Raw genomic sequence first — 26,150 nt, 5'->3', positions numbered from 1 at the left:
GAGTTATCTAGGGGCTTATTCCTGGTATCGATCACATAATAAAGAAGCACAAAATGGCTCCAAAATGGATGAAGGAAGAACGATCATGTCTCTGACAGTTTCTCAAACCTTCTGAAGGATTCAACCGTTTCGCGATCCCTTTCTGGTATGGTGAAAGAAGATGCCACTTGTCTTTCTGAAAATAGGCATATTGAGTGTTTGTTTCCAATCTCATACCGGTAATACACGAGGTTAGATCTCCGTTCCGAAGGTTGCAGCTGATATGGGATGTAATTTTGGGAATCAGGCTGATTAGCCGTGCCAGCACTGAAGCGAATGTCTCGTGACAAGTGAGCAGAAGTATCATTATAAAAGCCACGTTTAACCTACCCAAGACCCGATCCAAGCCGCTTCCATGAAATGCAGAATGATAGGACTCTAGCTGAGGGGCCCTGAGATCTAATCCTAGGCCAGAAATAAAGTCGCCGTTCCCTTGGTATTTCCGGGCTTCCTTCAACGTGTCAGAAGAGATGACCCTGGCATATCGAAGTGAGCGTTGTTGACGCCATTTTCTACGAATGGCGGAGAGCTTACAAAATCAACGCTTGGGCCTGCTTGGGAACAGTATGTAATGTTTCCTGCGTTGCATTGTGGAAACAGCTAAGATCTTCAAATATGGAAGTCCTGGGCATGATGGCTTTGTTGTCCCAATTAAACTTACAGTCCTTTTCTCTCAGGAGCTTGACGTCAGTCCTCTTTTGAAGATCTACCTGGACAGGGCTGAAAAGTAGAAAGTCGGTAATCTGTGCATCGGCTATTGCTAGAAGACGTGAGAAATACTGGGCTAGTTAACAAGATATTTGAGGAGGATCTTCACCCTTATTAGAGCATCAGGAGGCCATCATGCGCAGCAATAGTACCAGCAATTTTGGTGCACATACCATAGAAGGGTTAAATGCAAAGAGCAGAGAATTTGCAAGTTGTGCGCCCTCAGATACTTTATATAATACTGGGCACATGCAAGACTGAGGTGTATTTGAAAATGCAATGCTCTACAGGTACTGTACGCGCCGTAATGACGAGTTGTTCTTGCTGTGAGCAATGTCAGCCAGTAACTAAGCACTGTCAACGGTAGTGTTTCATTGTACATTGGTTTCGCCAAGGCCGGTAGTCTAGAATGTGCAGGGAATCGCCTAACCGTGCAGCCTGATTTATCTGACTGTAGGTGGCAATAAACGAGCACCCGATATGCTACTTACGGTGCGTTCCTTTTTTCCAATAAACCTTGTTTCCGTCTTTGACACAGAGAGCCAGATGGAATACGTAATTACAACAAGCACTTGTCCACTGTCTTCGGCGCCCCACTTATATTATAACCCTTCCTCTTCGTCTAATCTCTCTTGCTCCGGCTGGGTTCTCATCAGTTGATCAGGGAGGATCGACATGTCCGCTCTATGCCTAGACCGGTAGGAGATGACACTATGGAGACATAATTCAGATTAATTCCTTGTAACTACACTTCTGAATTCGACCCTGCCCTTAAATGAGGATGAATATCGAACAGAAAGACATATTCAATGATGGAAACAGGGGGCAAAATAAAATAGTGGCTAAAATCCTTTTAGCATTCCCTTAAGCTGTGCCTAATAGTCATAGAGACTGTTGTCAACCTTAGAGCCAGGAGTGGGTATAGTATACTTATTTACTCTGAGGGCTGATTAAATGTGATCTATATGTAGTGGAAGACCTTCAGATAAGGTAATGTTATATGTAAGCTTAATAATATTCTTAATCTTCAGATATATGTTAGTATACACCAGCATCTTGGATGGAGTGACATCTTACCTGCTAACCATTCAGGCTAATCTCAGCGAAGTTATATATCTCATCTTCTAATATTTCTGCTCCTACCTTAGTAATAAAATCCCTAAAGACAGCCTGTCAAGCTAGTGGACCCAGGTTATAATACTGTAACTTTAACTAGATTTAGTCAAGGATGGCTGTATTGAAGTCCTGGAGCATATTTATTATAAGGAAGAAGATACTGGGATAATACTTAAGTGTGCGCAAGAACATAGTAATAAGGTGGTTATATTCTAAATATAGGTCATCCCATTACTGCAGATAGATATCTGCTTTATCCAGGAGGAGAACAGCCTTCTAGTTACTTATAATGCAGAAGGTATATATTAGCTAGACTTTAAGCTCCTTAGCTTAAGCACTGAGATCACCAGCAGAAATCTGTATTTATTAGCTTCCATACAGTTAAGAGGACTTAAGACTCAAAATACTGAGTAGAGCAGTTACTAAAGTCATTCTAAGATGGCTTCTACTGTTAAAGTCTTCCCCACACCTGGAGGGCTGCTTCCCATAACAGTTAACTTTTAGCTATTATGGGAGGTTTTAGATACATACTGCAGGAGTATGATGACCCCTTACCTATTTCCTTTAATAATGTCATCAAAATTTCCCTTAGTTGTTGCGTGGATCTGACTTTTAGTGAGAGACTTAATGACCTTCTTTTTATCCTCTGGGATTACTAACATGTCAAAGGGCGCATTAGAGAATTAGATCTTAGCCACCTCTTCTACAGCAAATTCTCCTAGTGACATTAGCTAATTAAGTCACCAGTAGTCAAGCGTTGACTTACCCCAAATCTTCTTATTCAGAGAGAAACCAAGAACTATTAGACTACAGATTACTAGCTCTTCCTTCTTTAACTCACCAGGATCCATACTGTTACTCTGGACACAGTCAATAATTTTGTGATTGAAAATTTGGCTAAATATATTAGTATAGGGCCTTTTTGTCATTAGTCTTACATAGTTAGGATTCTACTTCCGGAATTACTGAGCATCAACTATAACCCTGCTACTGACATGGACTTTCATTAGTTAATCCTTATATTGGATAAACATATTTCCTTCATATTACTAATGGTAACAGCTAATAAGCGACACAAATTTTCAACCAGCTGATACTAGGTGCGACCAGATTTCCGGGTCAGGGTGGAATTTCAATAGATATACTAGGAGATTTTTAATTCTGTAGGCTCTAGAGAACATTTTAATCTGCAAAATCTCAGTAGATTCACTGAATACTTCTCCATCATAATCAAAATACTGACACTGGATCTTAAAATAATCACTGTTCCAGACTGTCTTCATCTCTTTGCTGCAGCTGTAATAAACGCACTGGGGCAGACCTGTGGAAGGGCAGGTTATGTACAGTAGTGCACCTGGTTTAAAGAACACCTATAACAAGTTATATGTTATTTTCCTGTGAGTCAGGAGTGAGCTTATTTAACTAGTTGTTAACTCATATACTTCCTCTAGGTACTTAATTAGCAGATGTTGCATGCTTTCCTCTTCTATGGTATCACCATCAGAGCCAGTGCCAAAATTTTTCAACTCTAGGAGGAAATAGAATAATAAGTTCCTCTCCACCTATGCTGATATTAGTAAGAAAGCCTACATAAAGTATAAGTAGCCATACTACAGGTTTGTCTGCTTTAAGGCCTGCTGTTCTAACATCTTTTAGGATGCATCTTAAGGTGTCTTATAGGCCTGGTGACTTAATATCTATATAGATAATAGCATTATATGTGTGTTTCTCTGGACATATATTAGCTAGTCAGAGAGCTGGAAGGGCTAGCTGTACTTATGGATATGCTTGCAGATAATAAATATAAATTCATCTAACTCACTTATATCCTGTGGGGGAGGGGAATTAATAATCTTATACTTATATATCTTAGAATTCCAGCTATGCTTATAATCAGCAGATATAGAATAGTGACAGTGCTTAACATATACTTTGTTAACAGTCTTGTATTCCATCCTAGAGGCCAGAATCCTTTTGTCATTGCCATCCTAATTATTCTCTGCCTTCTTCTCAGGTCTAGCAGGACCATTTTCTGTGCTGCTAAAAGCTGTTTGAGGTTTGCAATCAAGCACAGCTTAGAAAAGGTCTTTTAACTGGTCCATTATAACAGGCTCCAAGGGAACATAGGAGACTTCTAGATAAGGTATACCCTGATGGTCACCCCTAAGACCTTCGGATTCGATCTCACGAGCCTCACAAAGGTCAAGACCATCTGCCGTGGCTGGAGAGTCAGCCCAGAGTCTCATTTTAGCAGCGTTCGCTAACAGGCTCTCAAGCCCATTTGCATTAAACTGAGGCGTTGAGGTGCCAAAAGGTCCTGAGGAGCATTTGTATTGGTCTTTCTTTATGGTGCAGCTAGGACAGAGATTAGCAATGTATTCAGCAAATAGATGGCACTGCTTACACTCCATGAGTTTCTCTCTTCTCCACATTTGACAGCCAAGCGCCTGCTACTAACCATTCTCCATTTGCGACAGCTATATCAACCGCACTCGGCGTTGATTGGCCATCATTCAGTGGTCCAATATTTGGCAGACTTGCACCATCAATGTTGTTGTCAGTGACTGACAATTTCGGATTTCCAGAGACCTTGCAGTTCCCTGCTTGTGGCTCCTCTGCATAGATCGAATATGCACTTGGGTCATCGCTAGAAGGAACAAGGGGGTCAGTGGGCTCTTTCAATTGGCCCATTGCGATAGTCTCCAACAGGGTGATGCATGGGCTGTTAGGTGGTGTCCCACCCTGACTATTAAGAAGCAATTGATGATGATTGTCCTTCTCTACGCTAACAGACGCTAACTTCGAGAGCCTGGCAGTAGCATTGGAAGACGGTGTGTCTTGAAAGACCTTCAGGAGGTCCGTCAGCAGACTAGCAGTGGTGGGTTGGGACTTTTCAGAGGTAGGCTCCACGGCCATCTCCAACAACACCTGTTGGATAGCATCGACAAAGTGTTGCTTCAGGTCGTCCTGGGCCGTACTCAATAAGGACAGTGCCTGACGGGGTCTGTCATGAGGCGTCACGACTTGAAGACATGGAGATGGAGGTGCAGTCCTTGCCTTTTGGTAAGATGCCATGTTGGATAATTGATTGAAATATTTTGATGCAGCTTTGCGCAGGTTGCTACGATAAATTGACGATCTGACTGGGTCAATGATGCTCGAGGTTCAGAGATTCCTGCGACAGCATGCCTTCTTATATGGCTGTCCTCCGATGAACCACCGCGTGCGACAATGTAGCGCATCGTCTCTCCATCACATCTGGATGTGCCGTAGGATGCATGGCAACAGGTCTCAATCAAGTTGATGTAAAGTACCCGCCACTATCTTGCCTGCAGTAAGATAAGGCTGCCACTTTTGGACCCAAAATGTAAGATTACCTGCAAAGGCAGAGTAAGCAAATCCACAAATTACGGCGTGGGAAACTATTGGTAGTTTTGGAAAGGCCTCCCTAGCGTGGATTTAATGGACAAGATGAGCGGGATAGCCCAAAGCGAGATATAGAAAATGAACATGGGAGAAGCCAAGGTAATGGTATCTACTGTTATTAAAAGAATTATTCCAAGTTCAATAATATTGAGAAATCGCCTTTTCCTCGTTGGCTCAGCTTTCTTAGAACTCATCCTAGCGAATTATGCCTTGTTTTGAATTTGATGCCCAACTACCACTGTACTCAGCGATCGGGCGCGTCATATGACACCAACCGTTCAGCCATTACCCCGCTAATGTTATAAATTCATCGAAAATGGTTGTGATGGCGAAAGTGTGGAAGATCCCTACTGTCGATATGCCTCCTGGGAACTAAGTTTCTAAGAAAGATAATTTTGCTATTCAGCGACAAGCGGCTACGCCTTTCAAGCAAAGAAGCCCTCTACAGAGACTCGTACAAACGCTGCGTTTCGTTCCAGAGCTTGGCTAAGCTCACACGCCTTCAAAAAGACGAGAATACATCTGATGGTGAGTCGCTTTTCCTATTCATGGGGTGGCCAAGCTGACATATCTTAGCCGTTTGACCCCCAAGATCTCGACTCCACCATAGACTTCTCCTCGTTTCCTTCGAATAAGATTAAGTGGGTTGAAGGCAAAGATCAATGGGTATACTGGGCAGGATGTAGCGCTCTTACGGTCTATGAAAACAAAGGGGAGGGGTGTGTGCACAGCAAGCTTACCGGCCAAGTAAAACTGCCCACTGGTATTGAGTTGTATTTTGTTGGAGGCAAGGTCAAGGAAGGATAATTCCAACACTGCTAGGGCCAAGTTCACATTCTATGTATATAACTTGTTTTGTATTTGAGCGCCACCTTTCAGCCCTAAGGACAAGTTGATAACCGCCCCTTCATCAGATCTGTTCGTAAATATCATTGAGACACATTCAGTTACGTGATTGCCCTCCTCTAGCTCCTTCTTGCGCATTCGGCTTGTCTTTATTGCTTCATGGATTTCAGGGCCGAGGATACAAAGAATAGCATCATCCCGCGCTCCTTTCAATGTCATTTCAGGGTTAGGAATCAATTTGACCCCCTCATTCAACATCACATGCCATACCTGTCCCTCGGATTCCACATGTACGTTGAATAAAGCGAATGCCAGGTATTCAACTTTATTCTAGTGGATAGCCAAGCTCATGAGGCAATCTACCAGTCCATCAAAAGGGAAGTCCATAGTAACGGCAGCTTTCAGGGATCCTCCATCGCCGGCTATGTCCCTCCTTATGGCGCCACATGTGTAGGGGTTAAAAACATCAGCAATCCCTTCCAGAGAAGCCTTTTCGAGGACGACGTGTTGTAGGGAAATTTGGGCGGCCGGCGAGTTGTTAGACACCCCCTTAGGAGTTGGAAGTCCGTCGTCAATTGAAGGACACCCCGTTGTCGCTGTGGGGTTTTGGGAATGTATTCGAGTAACAGGAATCTCTATTCCTGTAACTATATTAGTAAATATTCAACGGAACTCTAGTTGAATAGACTACCATCATTTGTAAATATTCGAGATATTTTGTCAATGGCGCTGCTAACAGTATGGTGCGGTTGTACAACCGTTACCGCCTTGGCGACGTATGTTTGCTCATCTGATGTTAGCCTTGCGAATGCGGCAAGAACAGACAGTTTATCATGCCGCCCTTTGTAATGAGCTTTGCCCTCTGTTGCAAGAAAATACGCAAACCAAGCTTGAAACCCTCCATAGTCCAGGAAGATTCTTGCTGTAACTTTTGGATCTGCAGCGCAGGTTTCCAAAAGCTTTTTCTTCAACCTCTGGGGGGTTCTTTGACGTTTCCAGGCTCGTTCAAGTTGCTGCCTAAATATCGTAACTGCCTGCTTAATGATCACCTGGTGTGCTGAAGTCGAGCTATCAACCGAAGCTGGAGAACCTTGAGTGAGCGTCGTATTGACTGAGTCTTTCCTTGATAAGGCCATGACCCTCATGCACTTGTCTAGCCATGAAGTATGTTATTTTCCTAGGGAGGGGCAAACTTACTTCTTATATTGCTCGGCCCCAGCAAGTACGGAGTTTACTAGCATATGGAAGTTGCTTATTAGCTGACCAGGAAGCAAGCTAGACGCCTAACTTGCATGGAGAACATTATCCTGAGCCAATCATGGTCGCTTTTTGGGTTAGATAACTTCCAACCTTGAATCTGATGGGCCCAAGAGCCATTTAGAGTCTTCTGAAGTGGCCACAAGGAGGTACACGCAGCAGCATGCCTAATAGATCTGATAGCCAATGCTATCCGGAACATCATACTTGTCGTCTTTTTCTTCGCGCTATAGTATATCTGTGCGTCAATGATCCTAGGATCTTCGCGCTCTTGCGGTGCTGGCGCGACTGCAGTCTCTGGGGGTTTCCGAGCGTACGAAACGATGCTGACGAGGTTTTTGTCTATCCTAGCGAGAATTTTCTCGGACAACTGGTGAGGTCGCTGCTCGACATCGGGTTCGATAGATATAGAGTCAGGTGCTGAACCGGGCTCAACACTCTGGATGAGACCCAGGGCCTTCTCTAGCTTTTTGATGGCGACTAGAGCCCTTTCACGATGCTGTAAAATTTCCTCTTCACTTCCCGCGTCAATGTAGTCCAACGCTAGTTGAAAACCTGACATGATGCGGATTGGAAAAGAGCATGAGGACGGATCGTTGAGTCCCAGTTGCACAAAAAATGATCACACAACCTGGATCAGTCTGGTGGTAGGGGTTCGCGGACAAAACCCCGCTTTAGCTCGTTGGGAGAAGAGGCTGCCAGCCTCGACTGTAGCGTTTGCTTTTTCTCACCTGTCCCCCGTTCTGTGAGTGGTGCGCTTGAACCTAAACCGAGGATACCACTTTGAAAAATGGCGCTTTCGTGATCTTGGCGCGTAGACATTCTTTGTCCATCTCTGTCTGTACCAAAAGATAGTTGTCCTTCTTTCTTTCCTGGCTTTGATTTCTTGACCATGGAGGAAAACAACTCGAAGGGGCCCGTGGGGAACGGACATGAATGCAACCAACGGAAACGCAAGGGGGTTGGTTTTCGCTCCTTTCGTATATTTTGAGCAATATCATTGGTAAGAATCCTTGTCGCAGAGGAAGGATAAAATCACATGCTGAGTAACCAGCACTGCGACATGGGAGCGCTTTTGTTCCCTCCATTTCAGGGAAGACTTAATGGGAAACGACACATCGCTCGATCAGCAGTGCTATCTACTATCCGGTCTTGCGAAATTGGTAGAAAGCACGCTAACCTACCATACTGGCGACCTACGTACGGCTCATGATTTTTTTGTTTAGAGGCTGACTGGTCGACCAGTAATGGAAGAGAATTTTGTATGGTTGCAAGCAACCACATAGAAATCTTCTTGGTTTTGCTTTCAGCTTATATGTGTTTTTGACAGACTTTATAATATATCGGAATCTCGTAAAGAACACCCGTTATGACTCCGCAGACAATTTTTCCAAGATTTCCTGGCCTTTCTCGTCCAAATCGGGATAATTTCGCAAATGTAGGGAGAGTGATAATTGGCCGTCAAATTTAGAGCCCTTTGTGAGAGTCGAGTCCCATGAGGCCCTCCATACAGAATATAACGGCTTTGACAAAATTCCGAGATGGCGATCGATGTCAGGGAATCTAGTCTACGCAGTTGTATCTACTATTTAACCTAAGAATTTAGTTAGTCGAACGTATCTGTACATCAATCTCCGCAATGGTTGAGCCCGCGGCCATCAGATATGCTGCCCTGCTAGCGTGAATCAAGTACATAGGTTCTCTATCCTACTTCTTGCATCTAATGCAACATAGATTGCATATCATGGATAGTATGACTGCATGAACGCGAATTCCTACAGCAGTCAGCTAGGAATAGAGTATCTTTCCTACCCAGCAGCCATTTTCAGAGGAGTCTCTCCCCGGAATACATGGAAGTAGGAACTGTCCTCTCCCCTCAGCTATAATAAAGTACCAAACACCACTGTTAAGGTTGAGTACTATTTTAATGGTAACTAATCCTAGTGTAGGGGCCCGTATCTCTGATTAACATCTGTAATCTTGCTTTTGCAGGTTCAACTACTCAGGATAAGACTCATGGTAACAAATACGACAGACCAGTCCTATCGGTACTTCCTTCCCGCAGCTACAGCAGGACCGTCTAAGGAGTAAACCAGGTAACTTCTTATTCCAATCATATTTTGGCGCTTCTACAGCTCTTCTATAAACTAATGGCGGCTTCTCGACAACAGGGTTGTTATCTTAGAGTGTATAAACATTGGTTTCTTACTGTAACCTATCAGCTACTGAACGCCAATGAGGATTGCTATCCCTACACTTTTGTATTCTTCCTTGTCCTTCTTCCTTCCCTTCCTGCCCCTTTGTTTTACCACTTCCTAGTTTCTATCTGATACATTAGTAACTGGGACATACAGAATCTATGTTAATGTTAATGGGGTTGATCAGTAGCAGAAGACTCAGAATCAGCTATGCGCTTCTTCTTGAGCGTTCAGGGCAATTAAGATGAGAAAAGTTCCCATATATACACATATAATGACTCATATGAAGGGCACCATTGCTTCGAGCGAGAGCGATCCTATGGTTTCTTATTCCCAGGATTTTTACTCTTTATATTCTTTTTATAGATAAAAACAGACTCTAATATATTTAATTATAGAGATACAACTACCTATTTTATATAATACTCTATAATTATTCGTCGTAATAGCATGAAAGTAGAAGGTAGTCTACTTCGTACTCATATAGTTGCTTTACCTCATTACCCTCTTGACTAAATATCCTCGCTGCTCACTCCACGCATATATTTACTGCACTAAACAAGAATAAGCTCAAATAAGTTAATTTATTCTTTGTGCTCCGACTGCTTTGGTATTGATATTATATCAAATTTTTACTGAGCAGTCAGACTGACTGTCTAGATACTGGACTTTAACTTCTTATTTCAATTGATTTATTTTTTCTCTCCTTCGTTAACTGCAGAGCATCAATGAAAGTTATACCTAATTTTTTTTCTGATGAAACTTGCTTATATTTTTGAAGGAAAGAGTTAGTATGCTCCAGATGTCAAGTAGTTAAAGGTTAGAGTGAACAGGAGACTTTAGCGCTAGCTGGCCCAATCATAAGCCAGTCATATTTGTGACACGTGCTAACTTGAGGCCAGAACCGGACTTTTTCAACTTCCGCCTCTGGCCATACCAAACTTCCTTTCCAGTATGCCCAAAAATTCATTCACGGACGACAAAGTTCAAACCAGTTGCGGGGGCCCAGCCTAGAATCAAGCTATTTCTTAATAGACTTGTTCGCCTCTTCAACACACCATTGTCCTCACACAGGGTCAAGGACCCGGCCAGTGAGAGCTTCCGTCGAATATCTCAGCCTCGTTCATTCCCCTCCTTACCTTCCCAAACCTGGTTGGTAGCTGTATCATCAGGGTATATTGCTGCTTTGTGAGACTTAAAGGGAAGTTCACAAAGAGTATGGCTCGCTTATTAACTAATAGTCAAGCTGAAGAGCTGTAAGTCTAGGCCTTGGTGTGCAAACTCTGAGGATCTCTCAAAGACTGATGCTGGGCACAATCCAAGGCACAAATCCATTATTGCTTATCTGTCAGCAAATGGCTTGCCAGAAACTACCGCTATATTAAGAAAAGAGCTGGGTGTTACAGAACATGACTTCAATGCAACTGCAGTAAAAAAATATGAAACACTGCTGGAGAAAAATGGACCACTACTGTTCGCTTACAGAGAAAGGCAGGTCGGAATTATAGATTACACTTTCTCTATGCTAGCTAACATATTAAAGATCATGGACCTGGAGTCTCGAAACGCAGCTTTGCAATCCGAACTTGACAATCTGACGCCTACATCCCTCCTCACACGCAGTCGAGACTCAAAGGCTTGGCTGCCTCAGCGCCCTCGGTACTCATTGCACTCACATCGTGATACTATTAATTGTATTGCTTTTCATCCTAAATATTCCTCTATTGCATCGGGTTCCGATGATTGCACGATTAAGATATGGGACTGGGAACTTGGCGAGTTGGAGGTGACACTCAAAGGCCATACAAGGGCGGTTCGTGATCTTGATTATGGCAGCCCTCCGGGGGCTGTTGGCGTCCTTCTGGCCTCCTGCAGTTCCGACCTTACTATCAAGTTATGGGATCCGGCGGACGGTTATAAGAATATTCGGACTTTACAAGGACATGACCATATTGTCAGTGCCGTTCGTTTCATACCAAATGGGAGCTTGCTCGCCAGCGCAAGCAGAGACATGGATGTAAGGTTATGGGATGTAACAAACGGGTACTGTGTGAAGACGATACAAGGCCACACTGGCTGGGTGCGAGATGTTTGCGCATCTCTTGATGGAAGGTTCATCCTCTCTACTGGGGACGACATGACCGTTCGGCTATGGGACATTTCGGCGAAGCCGGAAAACAAGTTGACTATGGTCGGTCATGAAAACTTCAATGAGTGTTGCGCAATTGCTCCTCCAACCTCCTATCAGTACCTTGCTCCATTAGCAAGATTGGCAAAGGTCTCACGTGCGGGAAGTACAGCTGAATTCATGGCGACTGGATCGCGAGACAAGACTATCAAACTCTGGGATGCTCGCGGGACTTGCCTCATGACATTGACTGGGCATGACAACTGGGTCCGAGCAATTGTTTTCCATCCTGGGGGAAGATATCTCCTTTCCGTCTCCGATGACAAGACATTACGTTGCTGGGACTTGAGCCAAGAAGGAAAATGTGTAAAGACGATTAGAGATACCCATGGAGGTTTCATTACCTGTTTGAGATGGGCTCCAGCAATTCTTAAAGACACCCCCACGGATGCTGCTAGGGCTCTTGTGAGGCAGATACCAGATGTTGCTGAAATTATGAAGAATGCGACATTTGAAGAAAGCTTTTCTGATGTACAGATCCGGTGTGTTGTTGCCACAGGCAGTGTTGACAAGAAGTTACAGATATTTGCTGGCTAATTACAAGGGTGATAAACAGCGAGAGGGGAGTGGTCTTATACTTGGCTCACCAAAAGGTGCAAATGTACTTATGGTTCTAATACTCCGCAAGACTGATTGTCCCCGAGCAATATCTGGTGTGCATATATATATGACAGGATAAAATAGCACGCCACGGAGCAAATTATCTCTATAATGCTCACGAAATCTTACAGTAATACTGTCCCTGGCGCATACAGTGGCCAATTTGTAGCTTCGCGGCCGCTCTAAGGATTTTTCATCGCAGTACCCACACAAATTAGGTGTAGGGCATGGTCTACAGTCTAGCTGACCGTGTGAGACAAGTCGTTAAAGATCATTTCAAGCTAGGCAAAGGGAAAAATTCATTCACTTCCACCGGACTACATAGGCTTACTGTAATATATGTAATGAATATAGTTGGTGAACTTTAAGAACCTAGGGAAAATAGATAACTGATTATGCGTTGTTGCGGAGCCCTCTACCGAATTCCAGCCTTTCTATTCCACATGATCGAAATAGGCTGACTGCAGGAGATCAAAAGTGTCAAGGTATTATATCATATGATTGAACTTAAAAGATTATTGACCATACTATTTGTGTAGGCGCTTCACTGTCAGCTATGCCGAAGCATGAAGAGCCCATGCCAGGGCTGTTATCCAAGAAATGGTGCGTCTCGGTCAGTGATCAACAGATATATGAAATAGCATCACCGATTGCCGTAGCCTAGCCATTATATTGGTATACTTAGGCTACAAGCACTACCATTGACATAGTCCATGCTAAATTGTAATAATGTATATTTATCTTGTCCTTAGCTAGAGGTAATCAGTACCCCGGCCTCACCTCAGATAATGCAAGCAGATGGTATTTCCCTCTATATTTTGTAACACTGATCACATGGATTGTCCGAGGAGGGCTGAGGCCGTGTACGGCGTGCGAGCTATAAATAAGGTGCCATATCTGTTCTATGGTCTGGGGTAACCCTTGGTACAGTGGCGGCAACAAATGGCTAGCTTCAGAGTCTGAATAGACTATAAGAGTCAGTGTGCTGAAAGTAACCGTAGTAAATATATCACCTTGAACTGAGCGCACAAAAGCTCTGCCACGGACCGGGCTCTTAGTGTCTAATTGAGTCATGGGCAACGGTCTCGGAAAACAGAGTAGTAAGGATTGCCTGTCCTCGGCTTTCGACCTGCTCAGGCTCCGCCAGCTTGGCAGGTGACTGACGAGCTGGCAACCTCACAAATTCCTTGTCATCATTGGCTGACTTCTATGAGCATATTCTGTTAAATCCATATCCAGGCTTAGTAACTTCAGCAACGTCCGCAAAGCAACCCCCCGGACCCCGTACGATACATGGTATGATGGACAGAGGGCATCTCTGGCGTCCTGAGGGGATTCGCGCTGGGAATCTTGGATTTAGCTTCCCATGCCAGGCCTCTCTCCATCTGACTCCAGCTGCTGATTCAGTCATGACATCGGTGGTATAGACAGCCCTATCACCGTGAACGGAGATGCCAACAAAAACTCCTCGTCTGAGTTACTATCACTGAGCTCATGAAGGGCGGGTCATGGGCGCCACAGCAACGATTTTTGATCCAAGGATCTGGGAAGGTCCTATTTTATATTCAATCTACTATTTAGGTACGGAAATCATCCAGGGCCGGCGTCAGGGGACCAGCACAAGGAACTGTTTGGACATGAGAAACGCGCGAACCACTCTGCCTTTCGTAGGAGCGCACAGCCCCTTGGGACCTTCTTTGTAGACCCTAAGAGAGATCGCTATACTAGGAGCCTGCTTACTCATGCGAACCACATATCATAGTCTAGAGCTGAGATGGCAGCCTGCCCACATTATATATTTCTTTATCCTCGCATACTAAGATTAGTACCTCGACCTGCGCCACACGGGAAAAGCGACAACACAGACTACTTTTCTTCTCATTCTTTTAAGATTTGGTCACTGTGCCAGTCAGTTGCCCCATCGCATCAAGAGATGCACACAGTCAAGCAAAGGACTAGATGTATATAATCTCAAGCGCTGTGCACTTGTTTTAAAAATGTGGTGATTCTGCAGGTCAAGAATGCCTTCTCAAAATCGTGTGTAGCAGGAACAGATCTGTAAGCAGTGCAATAACCTTCTCCATCACCACAATAATTTCTGGTGTCTATATGCCCTTTGCAGCTGGACCATGCTGGAGATGCCAAATAGCTAGATCTATATGTATTAATCCCATGCTTATCTGCCTGCTCCCACTAACTGTGAAATAGTGAGTTCCCAGCAACAGAGAATGAACTTGATGCTGACAGATTCAGCAGGAATAACCCTAACTAGCCATACATAAAACACTAGCAAACTATGCTCCTCTGTGTCTAACTAATATGATATTACTAATAGTGCCCTCTCTTAAGATGCTTAGATGCTAAAGTCTACTTTGGGATTTACTATTAAAATAGCTGAGCTGACTATACCTAGGCAACTATAGAGTTAATACTCATCTCTTGTGAGTTTGCCCACACCTTTTAACTTGATTTTTGGATACTAAACTCATATATTCCACTGTATGGCCTAGGATAAATTAGTGTGTAGTAATATAATTATAGGAAGTTCTTTCTAGCAGGCTTTCACTGTGGGGTATAAAGTGGGAGGCTATACATAATATAATGAGATGGAAAGTGCCCGCCAAAATAAGCAGATATTCCCATTAAATATCAGGCCACCTACTGTACAATATGGCAATAATGTTGATCACCTGTCCAGGCGAAAGGTAGATTAAAATCATTCTCGCGAGCGCTGCCCATAAAAGAAAGGTGTCCAGCCAGACTATGGAGCCAGGCCCCGATGGCCAATGCCACACAGGAATTTTGTCTACCTTTCTGTGATTTTCTACAATCTCTGGAGCCATACTGACTTGCACATCAGCATGCCATAATTTTTTTTTAACCACATATCCGATGGTCGCGACTCATGCGAGCGCGAAAGCAGTTGCATGGCAATCAGAATACAGATATAATGCCTAGTGACTGCCCTTGGTGAAAAATCAGTTTCAAAGATGCACTGAGAGGACAAGTAGGTGTCTATTATTAAAAGGATGGTATTTCAATCAGCATGACAGGGCCTATGGTGTGAAAATCACCATGCAGTGGATATAGATAAAATCCATTTCCTGCTACTGCTACTGGCACGGGGCCGATCGTCCCTATCGTCCCGGAAGGTTCATAGGGAAGGAAAAGGAACGATGGGAAGAAGCCACGGCTCCCTGTGCATGCCGGGAGGATAAGCATCTATCAGCAGCGCGGATGCGATGATGATGTGGATGTCATGTGGTGGACAGCCAGCTCGTGACGCGTAGGCAAGAAATTCTGCAAGACGGTGACCCAGCGATGGATCGACGGGCAGTTTCTCCCAGGCGATCGTGGTCGCTGCTTAGTGCGGACGAGCATGCTCTAGAGGAGCTAAGAAGGTCTATAATGCGTAACATATTTGCCTAGGCAAATGTCACTTGAGAAGAGAGCATACACTGAAATGGTGAATACCGAGTATTAAGTAAACCAACAGCAAGATTTAATATTTAGATCAAATAATTTAAATTCAATCCCAAGAGGGAACAGGGAGATTTCCACACTAAAACCGTATTTTTTCTTCAAATACTGCTGCTCGCCAGCAGGAAGAAGGTATCAAGCAGTACCTAGATGACGCTGAACAAGGGGCCAAGCTTCGGGGGGTGTGGGCTTCGCAGACAGTTTTAGTAACAACGACATGGCCCTTTCCAATCTTTTTTCCGAAGTCTGCCCAAAAGAAAATGCCTATCACACCCTGCCTTAACCCTGTGTTTCCCCCCCTTCCCTTCATATTCTTCAAACGCCGTTATTTTCAACGTTGGTAAAGGCTGGTGTTGAAGGATGCATCTCTATGTAGCTGATATACCTGTGCGAGACTCCCGTCATTTCTAGAGTAATTTCCGGGGCGCTTTGGTCGTAGACTGATTGGTAAAGGCACGCAGTCCAGTCAAGAAACCCTGTTGAGAGAAGGTTTACTTTGCACGATTTGATAAGCTCTGTTGAGGAAAGGTAGGCTTTGAAGATTAGTGCACGGAGCTTTCGAGTATGCAAGTTATTCAATGGATGTGAAACCACGGTTCTAGCTGCTCTTCAACAGGTTTTATAAGCTGTCAGAGAAGTAAGAAACTTCTGGAATCTGGGGCCTGCGCGGGGGTAACTCTATGTGTAAATCTGTGTTTATATTTGATTCATGGCTGATCTAGATCATACCTGTGCATTACCTATGGACCCACTGGTACACAAAATAATGCAGTACACATGTCAGAATAAAAGCTGTAGCTCCCGCAAACACTGTTCCTGTTGCAATGCCCATGTTTTGTCTGGAGATGATGCGCGCTCTCTGAAGTTGATCCAGAAGGGAATCAGTATTGACAGAGCTGGTCGTGATATCGGATGTCGTAGTCGCTGAAGGTCTCCGTTCTGGGTGATGAGGAATTGTGGGCGTGTTGATTGTGACTGCAGGTTTTTCAAAGGCTATATTTATTGACTTTAATATCAGTCTATTCTCCTCTATTAGCCTAGCAGGTCTTATTCTACTCAATCCAGAGTTGCATATCTCCTTAGTCTTAGTAATGTGTAATTAGTAGGATGGTGTGCTACTTAGAGGTAGAAGCTTACCTCTATTATCTTAAGTAAGAACTAAAGGCATAGAAGAGGCTATAAAGACTAACTCTCTATTAGTTATAGTACTTAATAATCCTCTATTATAAGCTACTTAATTATAATTAGAGAACAGAGGTATGCTAAGAGGTTTTGCAGGCCTCCTCATTACTAAAACCCTTTGCTAGTTCCCTAACATGTCAACCACTTGAGTAGGCGCCACCGTTGCTGGGTGTTGGTATAGCAGTTAATAGATAGTATATAATGTGCTAAGAGATTAATCTAACCCTTGCACCTAAAGGAGCTTTATATTTATGGCTAAATCAGCTTCTTAATTAAGGCTGCCTTCTTAGTTAGGACTACTCTAGCCTATTAGAATGGACACATCATTATTTTTCTTAGGTTCTAGTAAAGACTCTACCAGTGGTGTGGTAGTTATAGTTAAAGTAAAGCTTAGAGATAGTATATCTATTATAGAGAGAGCATTCTAATTAGGTATAAGTAAGTAATCTAACTCTAATATTATAATTAAATCTAGTAGCCTCACTGTATCCATATCTATTCCTAAAAGCATATCATCTACAGCTATCAGGACAGATGGGATGTAGGGAGCCTTAGAGCCAATAGTGGGCAGCCCTATTTCAGTAATAATAAGAAGTAAATCTGAAGCTAAGTTCAATAAGCCAAGATAGGGTGTGGTCTTTAGGCTGTCCCTTCTATTACTAGTGAATGCTTCTAAGCATGAAGGATCTGACTGAAATGTGACTGGCAGGGCATCAGCTGCACTTCAATTGCTCTGCCTCAGGGTCTGACCAGGAATTAGTATCAAGGGTTTATCTATACGCGTATCAGGCGAGCCACCACTCTGTATATTTATAGTGTTTAGAAAGTCAGGGTTGTGCTGCTCCGCGTCTGTGGCTATCATCTCCATGGAATTCTGCTGCAATAAAGCAGGTGACTCAGTATACAGGATGGAGAAAGATGAGGAACTACTTTTAATTATGTCTGTTTTCTAAGCACCTGCACGAAGTGAATGACTAGATGTTCTTGGCGCTTATCAGATCCAAAGCTTCCCCCTCTATCAATGAGAGACTGTGGATGGCATAAGCAAACCACAAATGAATGGGCCCGTACGTACCTGGGAAGGTGAGAGGGAGTGACTGACAGCCTCGTCAGTACATGACTGAGGGAGTGTATGGCAGTCACCGAGTCTATAAAGTACCTAGTAGTCACCATAATGAAATAGAGTTGGCTAAGTGACTTGTCTTCTTGACCGTTTCGTTTGGAAAACGCCATGGAAGATACTTTCAGCAAAGAGGGGCGACCCTTCTCTCAACTTAACGATGAAAATCTTCACGTAGATCAGCCGTGATCCCTGCTCATGGCACATGAGAGAATTCATCTGCTCACCGCACCTTAGCTTTTGGTGGGCAGCTCAGAGGACGAGTCTGTTCAGTGTCCGCCAGGCGCAGAAACATCTTCCTCTAAGCAACAATCGGCCACCTTGACGGCCATACCTATCTTAATACGCTGATCATGGCCGCCAAATATACTACTCGTCCGCCCATTCCAAAAGGCCTAGGTACAAGCCGTGTATCACAACTTTTGTCATGCCCTCAAAAAAGGACTGGTCGTATATATATCTATGTTTCGGATAGGTTAGACTGATACGCCGCTGACAGGAGATTTAGCCGGATCGGCCACATGAAGCCTATCGCACATGAGACTTTACATTCAGAGCACAAGAAGCTAACTAAGACAACGGTTTGATTTCGCTTCCCACCTCCTTTTGCGATGGATTATATAACTTTGCTTCAGGAAGGTGAATGATGATTCCCGGATGAAGCGGTCAAGCGATGTGATTCGTGCATATGTAATCAGGTGCTAAACACTGATTACATAGAGGATTGTGAAATAAAACAGAGCCAATATGCAAGTCGATCAGATGTACATTTGCCCTCTGGGCTATAAATGGAGGGGCAGGGTGTAGCATGCACGCTACTGGTCGGTTGTGAAGATAGTCATTGTTAATATATAACTATAACCGGCTTTTATCTATAGAAGTCCTTAAGCATACCAAGTCTTCTTAAAGGAAGTAGATTACATTATTATGGAATACAAAGTAATGAGGCAAGCAAAAACTGCTAGATGGGCATAATAAGCCTCAATCTTCCTGCGTCAGGGGATGAAGGCCGAATTCAATGTCGTGGTTTTTGTTTTGGAGTGTCCAAGTTTTGAGGTGACCCCAAGTTGAACCCCCTGTTCAACTTCCCAAAATGGATTAGTGGCCCTACGCCACTTGTATGATGGAAGCTGTTGAGTATCACGGGTGGCTGTGTTGAATATTATGGTGGCTGAACCTTGTGGCAGAAATTGGGATTGGAAAATATATATGAGGCATTCCGCTCCTGTAAAAGATAACTCCCCAAGTCATTCAGTTAACAAGATAATTGTTGTCACTTCTCCCAACAGAAGCCACGATCCGCCGAATGGAGCGCATTGACCAAGACGAGGGACGTTTTGCACGTGGTGACACGTCGGGTATGTCTACGAAGGTCGGACCAAGCTGTGAATTGAAGGTAATTGCTTGGTGCTTGCCAGGCCTGCAACGGAAGTCTCGGGCAAGAATAGACCATAGACAAAGCAGATGAGCTCACTTACTGTATATACTGACTACGATGACCAAGTGTTCGGTTGAGAAAACAGCCCCGCATTGGAAGTAAGAACTCGCAATGTCTGGCTGATAAAGATAATGCAAGTTAAGAAGGGGAAGACAAAGAATGACCAGGCATCTTCAGTGATTTCTGGTGGGTTCGCCCTGGTTAAGGTTGGGCATCTCTTTGCTCTGGATCATCAATGCTGGTTCTACTTCAGGGGGTCCATTTGCCCTACCGGCTGCTCTTCTCCTACACACTTCAAGCAAGGCTTGACATACCTACTTTGTACATATCAGATAATATATCAGATAATTATGTTATCATCTGCTGAATTACCGACAACATGGCTGCAGAGATTCTTTGCTGGTTACGGGTCAACACAAAAGATGCAGCAGCCTGTTCCTGGCGGCTTCTGAAGGCTGGTCAGTGTGGGAACCCCAGTGGACGAATTGACCAAGGACAAGGGAGGTGTGCACATGGTGACACGACAGGTATGTCTGCGAAGACCGGGCCAAGCTGATGAAATGTAGGGCAGCTGATAGGTGGTTTCTGCTTGCCAAATCTACAAGAGAAAATCCAGAAAGTAGCAGACGGGAAGCAGATCCGCTCGCATGCTATAAAAATTGCATGCTGAGGAAAACGACTACAATGACCGAGCGGTCTCGTAAAAATACCGCCACGTGTTGGAGGGATATAGGCGGCGGGATTTCCGATTGATAAAGATTATGAGAGTTGGGGTTGGCGATGGAAGAACGCAGATCTTACTGAGACAAATGATCCACTGTGTATATTGAATCGAGTATATTCCCTTTCCACTTGTAAAGACTTGAAGATTGTGATGGCTTCTAATTGTTATTAATTAATAGCCTGATAATTTGATACATGCTCAAGCAGAAGTGAATCTTCTATTGTTATAGAGCAATTAAAGTCAAGGAATTTATCTGATATTACAAGCCATGCCTGACATTCCCGCTGCCATCTGAGAGGGTTTGGCTAGGACAATGTACAGAAAAATAGTTCCAAGGCAAACTTAAGTTGTAAGTATCAAAAGGAAGGCAAGAGGGCATAAATTAAGTGTCTATACAAGAAATAATGGTAGCAATTTCCACACTTTGCGCCCCCAGAAACAATAATGAGTGTGAGTAGTTGGTGCCTCAGACCTTTGGCCTAGCTTGGATTACCTATATTTTCAGATTATTTACCTTATTCCTGCAAAATTTAGAAGCTTAGTAAAAGTTCTAAAGTATTATACCTATAGAAACTGGTGGATGCTTATGCCCACCCTATAGCTTCTGCAGGATAGAGCATTCCTTAAATTAGACTATAATGATTATATATTAATAGATATTATTAAATAGCAATGTCAAGATTAGCTTAAACATAAACTCACATTATATTTGCTGCTTCCATTCTGATAGTGTGGATGCTTACTATAATTATAGTGTGTTATGCTTATTATTATTCCCTAAGGGATGCTACTAACACTGCCTCTTACTAGGTGTCTAGTCTCACTGTCTATTATAGGTAACCAGAAGGTATGTGGCTAAATATAAGATGTAGAAGATCTAGAAAGGCATAGACTAAACCTAACTAATGCGCGGTGTTTCTATGTAGGAATAAGAATAGTTAAAGATAATGATTCTAAGCTAAAAGGTGCGTGCTTTACAAAATAATTTTAAATAAGAAATATAAATAAGGAACTAACAGAGCAGCCCTAAATAGAATAGCCTGCCTAGTAGGAAGGTATTTATATAGAAAGCATTATTATGTACATCATGGCACCTGCTAAGGTTGCTAAGATTAAACTTACACTGTTCATGAGGATTTATATTACTCAAAACAAGGGTCAAGAATTGTGGGCATCTCAGGTTGTTGAAATATAATATGACTATGTCTAGTAATCTGATATCATATATTAAATATCTCTGCCCCCACAACTACTTATTTTCTGCACCTCTCTATCCAAACTCTAAAACCACGCGATATCTGACACGCGACAGACAGTCCAGTTTAAGGATGATAAGCCTCTAGTTATCCTGGAAGATCCAACACAAAAATCCAATGTGGTTAGCCCCAGCCACATAATTTAGTTGCCTAGATGCTTATAAGAACAGAAACGACTGCCATAAACGCCCGCCTATTCTGAAAATTATAATTTAAGACCTGTGGGAGTTATACATCCCTAGAGCTCTTATTCATACTAGACATCTTGTTTGCCTTGCTATCCACTGTAGCAGCCCTGTGGAGATAGTTAATATCACAGAGATCTACATGGAATTAGCTATGGTTAAAAATCTCGCGCAGCCTCTTTTAGGTGGCTTATCCCAGCTTTCTCTGTCTGCTTAATGTGCTGTGCTATTGCTTAACTTACTACCTTCTGTAAGGACCAGCTAAGTCTATATTAGGCTGCGTTCTCCTTTCATGCTGCCGGCTCAAGAAAGATGAACTTGGCCAAATTATCTGTCCTGTATGAATCCATATTCCTGCTCCAGACCGATGACTAACCATTGAAAGGTTATTGAAGGCGTCAAATTTCTCCATGAAAAGGACCTGGTACTTGCTGATCTCACCGGTGAGCAGATTATAATTACTCAGGAGGGCCGAATTAAAAACTGTGAGTCGCTTCAGAACAGGATAAAAGAGAGTAGAGAATTGTAGGAGAGATGCAGGAGAGGAAAGTAAAACTAACGTAATTCACAGCCGAGTCGTCCACACGGCCGTCCTGTCCATTTTCACGCCCATCTTCTACAATCATTCTTCAACACGTCGTTTTTTCACTACTACTACATAAAATGCCGCTCTCTCAAGAAAATCGGATGCAAATGGCTATTGCAGCTTATAAAAGCAAAAAAGTTCAATCAAAATCAAGGGCTGCAGCCATATTTGGAGTGCCTAAATCTACCTTCCTTGATTAGCTCAAAGGAATCAATCCACAGTCAGAAACACGTCCTAGTGGCCATAAATTAATAGCAATTGAAGAGGATGTCCTTGTGAAGAGACTGTTGGATGTAGATAAGTGAGGCTTTTCAATCTGTCTAGAGTTTCTGCGTGGAATGGCACAGACTTTACTTTGTGAACATTCCTAAGATGCTACTGCAGTCCTTAGGGTTAACTAGGCCTCCTCCTTTGTTAAACACCATCCTGAACTCTGTGTAAGATATAATTAAAGGATTACATACCAGCGTGCAAAGCAGGAGAATCTAAAGGCTATAAAACAGTGGTTTAAAGCTGTACATAAAGCCATTCAGGGATATGGCATTCATGAAGATGATATCTGGAACTTTGATGAAACTGGCTTTGCGATGGGACTCTGTATAATATCTAAGGTCATCACTACTGTAGAGTGCAGTGAGAGACCTTGTACAGTCATCCAGGGCAATTGGGAATGGGTTACTATCATTGAATGTGTTAGCTCTAAAGGGCTACCTATACCACCAGTGGTCATTCTGAAGAGATTCCTGTTACTCAAATTCTTTGCCAAAATCTCACAGCGATATAGGGGTGTCCTCCAATTGATGAACTGCCAATTAAGGGGGAGGGAGGGGTCCTAATGACTTGCTGGCCAGCCAAATTTCCCTACAACACGTCTTCCTTGAAAAGGCTTCTCTGGAAGGGATTATTGATGTTTTTGACTCCTACCTATTATGGCGCCATAAGGAAGGACATAGTCAGCAATGGAGAATCCCTCAAGCTGCTGCCGCCACTATAGACTTCCCTTTTGTTAGACTGGTAGATTGCCTCATGAACTTGGCTATCCACCAGGATAAACCTATATACCTGGCATTTGCTTTGTTTAATGTACATGTGGAATCCGAGGAATAGGTTCAGCATGTGATATTAAATGAGGGGTTCAAATTGATTTCTAATCCTGAAATAACATTGAAAGGAGCGCAGGAGGATGCGATTCTTCATACACTTGGCCCTGAAATCCATGAGGCAATAAAAGCAAGCCAAATACGCAAGAAGCTGTAATTAAATGTATCTCTATAATATTTGCAAACAGATCAGATAAAGGGACAGCAAATAACTTGTCTTTAGGGGCTGAAAGGTGGCGCTTAAATACAATACAAGTATAGAATATGAACTTGGCCTTAGCAGTATTGGGATTCTTCTTCCTTGACATTGCCTCCAACAAACTACAACTCAATACTAGTAGGCAGGCCAGTAAGCTTCCTGTGCGCAAATCCCTCCCCTTTATTTTTTTTAACAGTTTTTTTTTAACAGTAAAGCGCTACATCCTATCCAGTATAACCATTAATCTTTGCCTTCAACCCACTTAATTTTATGAGAAGGAATCGAGGAGATGTCTATGGTGGAGTCGAGATCTCGGGAATCAAACGGCTAAGTCAGGCAAAGGTTTGGCAGCGTGTCCGAAAATTGTTATCAAATTTTTTGTTGGTTAAACCGGTTTCGAGAACTACTGTACCGATTCAGGACAGTTGAAAGAGCAACTGTAGACGCTGGTATTGTCTCCTTTTCCAAGTGTAGAGTGACTAGATGACAAGGGTTTGTTTATATGTCTCACAGGGCGCAGTTTTGTCAAGCATAAGGGGCATTCGATGTGGCCAGCTATAGATGTTATAGGTAGATCAGACCTCATGACTATAAAGGTTGCAAATTTATAGTCTTTCCCCAGTCTCTGCGATATCTCACATGGATTCTGAATTACAGGGGAAGGTAAATCGATTCAAATAGAACAGAACAGTGACCAGTTAAGCATTCCCGGAGTACTATGCGGTCGGCCTGTGGAGCTATTGCAATGGCAAGCTAGGTGCCCAGGATTTCGCAAACTACTCAGCGCCTAGTGCTTCCTTTTCCTTCGACTTGGTCGACCTTCTTTCCAGTCAGCTGGGCCAGGCGAACGGAGTATTAGCAGACTGGACGCAGCCAGTCCTGAAGGACTATCGCCGGGTGTCGCATTGGACCGTGGCCGCCTACATGATGGCGTTCATTGCCACATTTATTGCTGTTATCGCCGGTCTGCTCAGGTTCCCATTAGCAATGCTAGTCACCATGATCTCTTCTGCGGTAAGCAAACAAGAGAAACATTAGAGTTTATGCTGACAACAACGAACAGGTGTCATCGCTCTTGGTCACTGGAGCGTCTTTGACAGTCACCATCATGTATCAACTGCTCACGCGGGGCATCAATAGTACATTGGAGCAAGTAGACATCTCTGCCAGACTTGGACCACTATCATCATACACATCCAAGAGGCGAAGAAAGCTTGGGTGCTGGCATTGCCCAATAATTCCTATCTGTAATAGAAGATCAGATCAACCCATTTTAAGAGACTGGATATAGACAACCCTGCTTTCCTTAAGGTGCCTAGCCAGAGTGACTTCTTAGCCACAGAAGACTTAAGCCTCTGCTTCATAGTGCAGCCAAGAGTTTTGGAGGTGGACTGAAGAATAAGTATTTTAGGTGATATTTAAGTATTTACCCATCTATTCAGGTAATTATGATGGTTTTCTTGCGTCTAGAATAGGTTGAACTATGTCTAGTTACTAGGTTGGTCGCCTATATTATATAAGGGCACTTCCTTCTATACATTATGGTTTGGTGCATGGTGATAAGCAAGATTAGTAAAAATATTAATAGAGAAATATAATATTTCCAGCCTGGCATATATATAAATTCTCTTTTGACAGTGGGTGTCTTATGTTACTATATTAGTAGACTGTGCAGAACTAGAGGGGGATCTTTATTATTTAATGGGCAGGATGAATTAAACAGGCCAAGTGGGGCGCCAACATGGCCTAGATGGATAACTAACTAACAGAGAATGTCTATACCATCACTATTTATCTAGAGGCATAATAGGAAAAGACATAGCTTAATTAAATATACTGTCCCATAAAAGACAGAATATAGAGTTAGCTAACAAAAGCAACAAGTATTATACTTCATCATATATAATATTAGGCTTGGTTATAACATCTTATGTGTCTCTCACCAACACTACAGTAAAAGATTAAAGTTCCTCCTTAATAACTAATAATTAAACCTATCTATTAATCCATGCTATAATCTCACGCACAGTGCCTAGGATAGTAGCAGGATCTAGATCCTACCTCCTCCTCTTTAGCTGGTTCTCTACAGGAGTATTATATTACATTATAGCATCTTTAGTTAGCATGGCTTGCACATAGTTAAATAGATGCTTAAACTACTATTCATAAATATCTACACTCTCCACACTCTAAATACTAGCCACATTAAGCATGAAGCCCCAAGATTTTAATCCATCCAAAAAGCTAATAGCCCAGGTGTGGTCACTGTTTATTTTAATTAATCTCTTTAGATAATATAGTACTTTTATTAGCACCCAGAGTATAATTTTATTACCCTATATATCCATTCCTATGTTCTAGAAGGAATTTATAATATCTAAAACATCCACTAGTAATATTAGAAATATGCTCTGCTCCTCAGTGCTGTTTTCAGAGGTGTTTAGAGGAATTATATGCTCTGAGACAAATATATCTATAGGTGGTGTTGGTGTCCAGCTCTCT

General features: G+C 43.0%; 4 protein-coding genes across 4 annotated transcripts, besides 2 other annotated features; 2 read left to right on the top strand and 2 right to left on the bottom strand.

The window, feature by feature from the left end:
- Window positions 1–3,851: 3,851 nt before the first annotated feature.
- Window positions 3,852–4,938, bottom strand: ACLA_091670 (uncharacterized protein; the record flags this gene model as incomplete). The annotated part of the gene is made up of 3 exons (XM_001272894.1): window positions 3,852–3,910; window positions 4,013–4,218; window positions 4,268–4,938. The coding sequence occupies 3 exons, from the start codon at window positions 4,936–4,938 to the stop codon at window positions 3,852–3,854; spliced, it is 936 nt and encodes a 311-aa protein (XP_001272895.1).
- A 2,390-nt stretch (window positions 4,939–7,328) lies between these two features.
- Window positions 7,329–7,954, bottom strand: ACLA_091660 (uncharacterized protein; the record flags this gene model as incomplete). The annotated part of the gene is made up of 2 exons (XM_001272893.1): window positions 7,329–7,369; window positions 7,600–7,954. The coding sequence occupies 2 exons, from the start codon at window positions 7,952–7,954 to the stop codon at window positions 7,329–7,331; spliced, it is 396 nt and encodes a 131-aa protein (XP_001272894.1).
- Window positions 7,955–10,808: 2,854 nt separating this feature from the next.
- Window positions 10,809–12,315, top strand: ACLA_091650 (WD40 repeat domain-containing protein; the record flags this gene model as incomplete). The annotated part of the gene is made up of 3 exons (XM_001272892.1): window positions 10,809–10,846; window positions 10,914–11,081; window positions 11,214–12,315. 3 exons carry the CDS (start codon window positions 10,809–10,811, stop codon window positions 12,313–12,315), a joined length of 1,308 nt encoding a protein of 435 aa, XP_001272893.1.
- A 10,111-nt stretch (window positions 12,316–22,426) lies between these two features.
- Window positions 22,427–23,086: a mobile genetic element.
- Window positions 23,087–23,832: 746 nt separating this feature from the next.
- Window positions 23,833–23,859: a microsatellite.
- A 428-nt stretch (window positions 23,860–24,287) lies between these two features.
- ACLA_091640 (uncharacterized protein) lies at window positions 24,288–24,686 on the top strand (the record flags this gene model as incomplete). The annotated part of the gene is made up of 2 exons (XM_001272891.1): window positions 24,288–24,311; window positions 24,363–24,686. 2 exons carry the CDS (start codon window positions 24,288–24,290, stop codon window positions 24,684–24,686), a joined length of 348 nt encoding a protein of 115 aa, XP_001272892.1.
- Window positions 24,687–26,150: the final 1,464 nt, after the last annotated feature.

This window comes from Aspergillus clavatus, genomic scaffold (assembly GCF_000002715.2).
Source record: "Aspergillus clavatus NRRL 1 1099423829798 genomic scaffold, whole genome shotgun sequence".
Taxonomy (NCBI): Eukaryota; Fungi; Ascomycota; class Eurotiomycetes; order Eurotiales; family Aspergillaceae; genus Aspergillus; species Aspergillus clavatus.
Note: the sequence above shows the minus strand (reverse complement) of the source record. Positions and strands in the feature narration are given on the sequence as shown.